Source organism: Condylura cristata, unplaced genomic scaffold, assembly GCF_000260355.1.
Source record: "Condylura cristata isolate star-nosed mole 26May11 unplaced genomic scaffold, ConCri1.0 scaffold00007, whole genome shotgun sequence".
NCBI lineage: Eukaryota > Metazoa > Chordata > Mammalia > Eulipotyphla > Talpidae > Condylura > Condylura cristata.
The window spans coordinates 55,682,228-55,690,496 of NW_004567108.1; the positions used below are offsets into that span (position 1 = coordinate 55,682,228).

An 8,269-nucleotide genomic window follows, 5' to 3' on the forward strand; every position below is an offset into this window, starting at 1 on the left:
TAATCCACTTATATTTAGAATCTGATTTATAAAATTACAAGTTGATTACCTAACAACATACCCATTATTTTAATTTGTGGATAGAAAAGTTTGCTAGAAAGAGTCAGGAAAATAGATGTCACTATTCAAGTGCCTAGAATTTCCCCTTACTTTTGTTTGTATATACTATCTAAGTAAATCTTTTTATTTAACTAAAAAACAAAGCAAAGACATTAAAAGTAGCAATCAAGAAAAATCACTAGAATTTCAAAGTTGTATATTCTCCTTTTACAAAGCCCTTATACATAAACACTGAAGCCATTTAAATTCTGCCTTTTTAAATTAATCAATTAATGGTAATATAAATTAAAGGTTTAGCAATGGCAACATTGATTTACAATGTTGTATATGATTCAGAGGAGTATGATTTACAACACTGTAGCTGATTCAGAGACTTCTTCAGTCATCACACCTTGTATACCACCAAGACACCCATCCACATTCACCACAGTCCTTTGGGTCCTGTTCCTATGATACAGTCTGTTATCCATTAGCAGTCTCACAGTAATGAATAACACCTCATATTCATTTGATTTTTTTAAAGCTCACAAAGGTCTTTCATAATATAATTCACTGACATATCTTTGTTCACTGGAGTTCTGTATATGATTGTCTTCCCAGCTAATAAGGTGTAAGACTTAAGGCATGAAATAAAGAAAAAAATGTAAAACTGTCATGGTCTCTGTTTTATATGTTTAAAGGTAGCTCCCCCCTTATAAAATATTCTTTACTTCCTTTCAGTCAGTTTTAAATTCATTTTTTTTACATCTTCTATTTCCCTAGTCTCTAACAATTAACTTTTAATCCTTTTAAAATACATTTCTAATTCATCATCTTATAGCTACAGTGATGGCTATTGTTCTGATTCACTGTTCTACTTTCCATTCTCCAAGCTTAAACCACTCCTACATCATAACATTTCACCTTATAGATACTATAATTATAAAAATGTCAATTTTTTTCTCTGTTCTATGACTGTATCTTTTACTTTACATTGGTCCATTTTATCTATTTTAAAAGATAAAAATTAATTTAATGACATTTTTGTCATATTCCCGCGAGATCTTGAAGTTTTACTTTAAGTCTTTTACTTTTTTTTAACTTTACCAGTTTTTTCTAATATACGAATAACATAATGAAATATGTTACTAATAGAGAGACTCCATTCTAAAAGTAGCTACTTCCTTGGTTCTCTTTAATAAAAGAATAAGAGGTTTTTTGTGATTTTTTTTTTTCAAGAAAATCTATGCCTGAAAAATCAGTTGGTGTGTTTTCAGTAACATAATAGTCAGTAAGTCATATGTTGATGTGCTACATTTTATTGAATGAAATGATTTTCTACATTCCATATACTAGGGTTTTTTAACAGTCATTGGACTTCAAATAAGCAATAAAGTAAGTCATGAACTAGGAAGTGTTGAACTAAAGAATAGTAAAGGAAGATAATATGCCTTTATTCAATCAAGTTCCTCACACCAGTGCATCTAATTTTCATAATTTATAGTTGATAACCTTCTTTTCTTATTAAGATATGTCTTCTTATAAAGTTTTCCCCTAATTATTTTTGGACAGTTTTCTTCCCTAATCTAAATTCAAAAATATCCCCAGTGAGCATTCATGTCATTTATATATTTATTGAGGTTTTACTATACATTATACACTGATCTATATACTTTACATTATTGTGAGAAAAGTACATAGGTTAATGTATCCATTCTACTAAGAAACTCATCTTTGGCATGAACAAGGTAAACAATGGAGGTTTTTTTAACTGAGTAATTCCCTAACTATGACTTTTTATGCTTTTGTTTTTCATTTTCTTTTTTCTGCATTTCAACCTGAGATAGCATTACAAGCAAGAGCCTACTTACATGGGCTTTTCTTTGGGATATTACTTATCTAGATTTTAGAGCAATTGTTTCCCCTTACGAAGTTTACTTATTTTATGGCTCCAGAAGCTCAGATAATATTTATGCTGGAAGATTTTTTCCTCTCATACAAAAAGCTGTCAATAGTCTTTATTTTTATAAATGCCAAATGGCTCTTTAATTGGGTCAAACATACTACAAGTGAATAAAATATTCAGACTATTTCTGTTATCCAAGGATGAAATTCCTTAAAACAGCACTGAAATTATTATGCCTTTTAAATTCTTCTTAACTCAATCAATTTTTTGTACTTCCTTCATAGAGGAAGGAATGATTTGAAGGGTAAATAAAGTATTCTTGGTTGGCATTTGTTGAGTTGGAGTTTGTTGAACATGTCACTCTATTTTCTTCTTGACCATAGTTTTAAGAAATGTCTGATGTCAGCCTGATTGGTTTTCCTTTACAGGTGACCGGTAATCTTCCCTCTTGTCAGTTTAGTTATTTTTTTCCTTGCCTTGGATGCTTGAAAGCATTACTATTATGTGTTTTGCTGTAGTTTTCCTTTCACTGTGTAAGTTGGTGTTCTTCTAGCTTCCTGTGTGTCTACTTAAATCTCCTTCTTCATGCTTGAGAAGTTCTCTTAATTATCTCCTTGAATAATCTCTTGGTTCCTTGGCCTCCTTCCTCACCTTCTAAGATTCCTATAACTTTTATATTTCCTTCCTAGTCTTGCAGATCATTCTTGAAGTGTTTCCTCGTTCTTTTTTCCTTTGTACTTCCCTTTCTTTCTATTTTTGGCTCTTTTTATATATGTATCTTCCTGAGTACTGATTTGTTCTTCCATTTCATCAAATCTTTTTTTTCACTGATTTTCCTGGAATTATTTAGCTGTTCCATTAATCTTTTAATCTCATGCTTTTCCTTCATTTCTTTAAGGATTCAGTTTCATTTTTCTGTTCATTAATTTTATTCCTCATATCATCTTTCCTTTTGTTTTCTTTGATTTTTAATCATGGAAACTTTAAATTCTCTATCTAGCAGGCAGAGAAGTTTTTGTTGTGTCATTGTTCTTAAATTTTGGTAGCTGATTTCCTACTTCTTCATGGCTTGATTGGTTACTGGCATTTTTCCTTCTCCATGTTGTTTATTTTCTAATCTGTTCTAAGTGTTGGGCCACTGTGCCTCTGTTACTGGCAGGCATCTCTTTGGAATACCTCTTGTGGTGTGCCTGGAACTGGTGGCCAGATTGAGGCCGGCACTGTCACACCACAAGGGTACTGATGCTGTGGATATGTTTATAGATGCTTTTCCTGAAGATCTCCTCTCTTTGCATTTACGCAGTTCCAGAAGAGAATCATGAGATCCCTGCTTCGAACAGCCCCATGGTCAGGCCCACACTTTATTGGGACCCCGCATTCACCTTGATAGTGGAATCCTCCCACTCTCTACTCAGTTCCATGAGGGGAAGTGGGGCCTCCAGCAGCCTTGCCTAGTCATGAAATTTCCTGGCCACCTTTGTTTGTAGAGTCCTGCCCCTTTCCACTCAGTTTCAGAAGAGGATTGTGGGATTCTTGGCTTCTGACAATGGCACTCAAATTATATAAAGCACAGTAGGCTTACAGCACTGCCACTCACTTTTGATTATTACTTTGTTTTTGATTACTTTCTAACAGTGTGTTAGGCATCACAAGTTTACTTATGGCTTTTCTAAACTTCCTTCTTCCTAGGATAGGCACCTATCTTACACTAAAAATATTGTGCAAGTTGGCCCTCCCTGGTGGCGCAGCGGGTTAAAGCACAGCACTGAGAATCTGAAGCCACTTCCGCATGAGTTCGATTCCCGCCTGCCCCCTGCCGGGAGGAGACCACATGGCGAGCCAGACCTCTCCTGACCCGCCCGCTGCTTCCCTCAGCAGTGTACTTCGTAGATCTGCCTGTTCTGCTCCCCACTCTGTCTCTGGTGAAGCTTCTCACCGTCCCTGAGCCTCTGGCCTGTACCCCAGTTCTGTATGCACAAATAAATAAATCTTTAAAAAAATAAAATAAAAAAAAAATAAAAAAAAAATAAAAAATAAAAAATATTGTGCAAGTCAATTACATATACAGAACCTATTGTGCATATGTGCCTTTATAAATAAGAAGAAAAGTCTCTAATAAGCCAGCTCAGTGATTCGCAAAATATAATCTTAATTTCCAGTGTTTTGAAATGGTTGTTGACATTTTTTTCCCCAGTTCTAGCCACTGTTTTCAGTAGCTTATTTTTTTCAAATGTCTTCACTTTGATAATATGGAAGTCCCATCTTCTAATAAACTTTAAAAAGGACTAAGATATCTTTTAACTATCTACCCAGATGGGTATTAATTAGAAGTCTAAATTATTACCTAGATTTATATTATTATGTATCTTAACAATGTTCAAAGCACTCCATTTTGAACACATGAAATATTGGAATTAGCTTATTTGTACTTTTCTGACATTAATTTTAAAAAGTAAAGCACTCATGTTTAAATTATCTGAAAAATGTTTTTTAATAATTGTATCTTATTTTTGTCAATATGAAAGAGGTTAAACTAATTTTTTCTGTATTCTTAAAATCTACAAATATAAATATTTTGGTAAAATATTATAAAAATTAAAAGTAAATAAAAATCTGAGTGAAGGATAATCCACTAATAAGCTTGATAAAAAGTAAAATTTAATATTTGAATGAGAACATGTGAACAAAATTTCTGATTTTATCTGACATTCTATTCAGCTTAAGAAGAAATAAATGTACATAATAAAAGCACTGTATATTAATAAGTTTATATATTATATAACCATATATTGCATTATATTATATATTTATATTATACTACATTATATTTATTTATGTTATATTATATAATACCATACTTTGAATAGATTATGAAATCATTAAGGACAAAGAAGTTCATTTTGCTAGATTTATATAAAGTAAGATTTGAGAAAGAGGTTTTTTTTTCTAATGGAAGAGAAGAATATTTGAAGTAATGAAATTAGCATCCACAAAGAACTATATGTATCTAGGAAAGAGCAAATGGCCAAAATACACAAAAAAGTAGGGATAAAATTCTGAGATAAAGTAGGAAAATTTAGTTGTTGCTATTGCAAAGTATCTCAAATTTCCATTAGAAGAGTATAAATTCACCAGAAAGTAATCTGGAAAATTACTTGAAAAAATTTCTGTGAATAATGTAATTTTGCAGGCAACATAAAGGATGAGATCATGAATAAAAGATGATAAAACAAATTGAAAATAGAACTATATGTACAAGTTGCATTTCTTAGTTCCACTAATAATGCTTATATCGTAGGCATTATTTCCCACCCAGAGAAATAAAGATTGTTATCTATTTGATATTGACATTTTCCCATAAGATGTGATGTTTATGAGAATATTTAAATTCTAGAAATCACTTTGAAGTTACTTAGACTAAATAAATAAGATGTCATGTACTTGGGAGTCATCTAACAAAATGTCTTATTATTTATTTAGGGAAAAAATAAACAAAAATAATATGAAAGTAAAATTTATAGGCCCTCCCTGGGGCACAGCGGGTTAAAGCACAGCACTGAGAATCTAAAGCCGCTTCCGCAGGAGTTCAATTCCCGCCTGCCCCGGAGGTGACCACATGATGTGGCAGACCTCTCCTGACCCACCAGCTGCTCCCCTCAGTAGTGTACTTTGTCAATCTGCCTGTTCTGTTCCCCACACTCTGTCTCTGGTGAAGCCTCTCACCGCCTGAGCCTCTGGCCTGTACCCCAATTCTGTATGCACAAATAAATAAATCTTTAAAAAAAAAAAGTGAAATTTATAAAAAAAAAGTAGAAAGGAAATCTTGGCACCAGTCTCTGACACTAACCAAGTTCTCAGCAATGCCACTTAGGTAAGATGGGTCCTATTTTCCATTTGTAAAGTAAATAGTTCAATTAAGACATCAGAAGTTTCATTAAGATTTAAATTGAGGGCCCTCCCTGGTGGTGCAGCTGGTTAAAGCACAGCATGGAGTAGCTAAAGCCACTTCAGCATGAGTTCAATCCCCATCCTGGAGGTGACCCACATGGCACTGCAGACCTCTCCTGACCCCACTCACTGCTCCCCTCAGCAGTGTGCTTTGTCAGTTGGCCTGTTCTGCTCCCCACTCTGTCTCTGGTGAAGCCTCTTACTGCCCCTCACCTCTGGCCTGTACCCCAGCTTTGCATAAATAAATAAATCTTTAAGTAAAAAAAAGAAAAGATTTAAATTAAACACATGGTCACTATTTTCTTAAATTAAATATTAGAAAATTGTACTTGTTAACTACATTCACTTGTTCATGTAAAGTATTTTACTTCACCCAAATAGCAGAAAATAGATCCTTGAAACTTGTTCCAAATTCCTTATCTTTAAGTATGTCAAGCTGTGGCTGTTTCAGTTTGGCAGCTTTTATCTTTGCTGTACCTATATGTTAAAAAATAAATGAATTTCATGTTTAAATAGCTAAAATACATATATAAACATGTACACATTTTAATAAACAAGTGAGTTATTTTTGAACAAACTGAAGTTAATCTAAGTAAAAGTAACATTCTTCTAACACAATCCTGTCCTAAAAACATCCTGTGATAATGAAAGATTTACATAACTGAACTGCCCAATATTGTAGCCAAGATATATAAGCGACTACTAACTACTACAATCCAGCTTCCATGACTGAGTATATGGATTCTTAATTTAATTTAAATATAATTAAATTATATATGGGTGTAACTACAGAATTTGATAGTGTAATCCTAAAATATAAAATACTTTTTTAAATATTACTAAAAATATTTGTGCCAATCAGACATAGGACTTGATATCTCTAATGTTATATATATTGTTCAGTATTTCCTAAAGCATTTAACAGTTTATTACTTCATCTTACAGCAATTATATGAGGTAACACATGTATTAAATGATATGTAAATAGACTTTTCAAAGAAAACTTATGAAGCTTATATCTAAATTTTTTCTAATGACAACAAAAATATGTATTAATGAAAGTCTGATATAAAAATTAAATAATACATGGCTGAAGGTGAATTAATTTGTTCAAGTAATATGAGGCTATGACATTGTTAGCTCCATGATAGAAAGAAATGTAGCTTATTCCTGAGAACGGAAGATGGGAATGAGGGTGGGGGAAAAAAACTACCACTATCTTTTAATGAACTACATTTTTTTATCGTCACCTTGTAGAGCGGGTGGAAATAACAGCAATGGTATGAATGTAGACCATGAAGTAACTGTGACAATCACATAGTTAAGCCACCAAGTCTGATGCCAGGATTGACCACTAATGTTGCTTTTACTGCTTTAATAGGGAAAAATAAAAGCACAAATATAAATTCTGTTAATTTTTTCCTATTTATTTTTTCCTGAAAGTGTTTTAAACTTCAAATATATAACCCAGAGATCCTTAACTTTTTTCCTTTTTTTTTTTACTCCCCTTTTGACTCAAATGGCAATGAGTAATTCTTTGTTCCTTTTTAATCTGTTTTCTCCAACAGAAATTATATTCTTGGCAAGCTATTCTTTGTAATCTCATTTCTTCTTTAAAATCATCCCTGCCCTGGGCTCTCCTTGGTGGTGCAACTTGTTAAAGCACTGCATTATGAAGCTCTCCGAAGCCAAATGCAGCATGAAGTCTAAAGAGCTGTTGTCCAGAAATATGCACTTAGTGAACACCACTGTGCTTAATAGTGGCTAGGGTGATAATTTTTGTTATGTGTTTTTCATTACAATTTTTAAAAAACTACATATAGTATTAGTAGTATAATTGCCATTTAAGTAGTATTTTTAAATTATATTTCAAGTCATAAAGATACAATGTGTATTTTGGATGTATTTAAATGTCTGTGCATATAAAGCCATTTATATACAGTTTTATAAATTAAACGAAAGAATATATTTTCCAACCACAATATCTGGTCCATATGTATTTGACATGATGTAAATTATATAAAGAAAAAAAAGTTTACTTACCTCTTCACAATAGTGTCATTCTCTAAGACATTAGTTAGGGGTGCACCTATTGTGTAACCCAAAGCATATCCAACCATTAATGAACCTTCCACACAACCTATAAAATGAATATTGCATATCAAAACTTGACCTGTCAGCTTTGTTATAATATGATTAAAAACTATATCACTGAGGCCCTCCCTGGTGGCGCTGCGGGTTAAAGCACAGCACTGAGAATCTAAAGCCCCTTCCGCATGAGTTCGATTCCCGCCTGCCCTGGAGGAGACCACATGGCGTGGCAGACTTCTCCTGACCCGCCCACTGCTCCCCTCAGCAGTGTACTTCGTCGATCTG

The 8,269-nt window shown here is 33.0% G+C and overlaps 1 protein-coding gene across 1 annotated transcript in view; it reads right to left on the bottom strand.

The window, feature by feature from the left end:
* Positions 1 to 8,269, bottom strand: part of SLCO6A1 (solute carrier organic anion transporter family, member 6A1) — a 41,296-nt gene that overhangs the window by 22,009 nt on the left and 11,018 nt on the right. The window contains exons 5-7 of the mRNA XM_004678477.1: positions 7,937 to 8,033; positions 7,144 to 7,265; positions 6,267 to 6,370 (exon numbers count right to left, since the gene is read on the bottom strand). Of these exons, the coding sequence (XP_004678534.1) occupies positions 6,267 to 6,370; positions 7,144 to 7,265; positions 7,937 to 8,033 (323 nt within the window). The remainder of the gene's footprint in view (positions 1 to 6,266; positions 6,371 to 7,143; positions 7,266 to 7,936; positions 8,034 to 8,269) is intronic.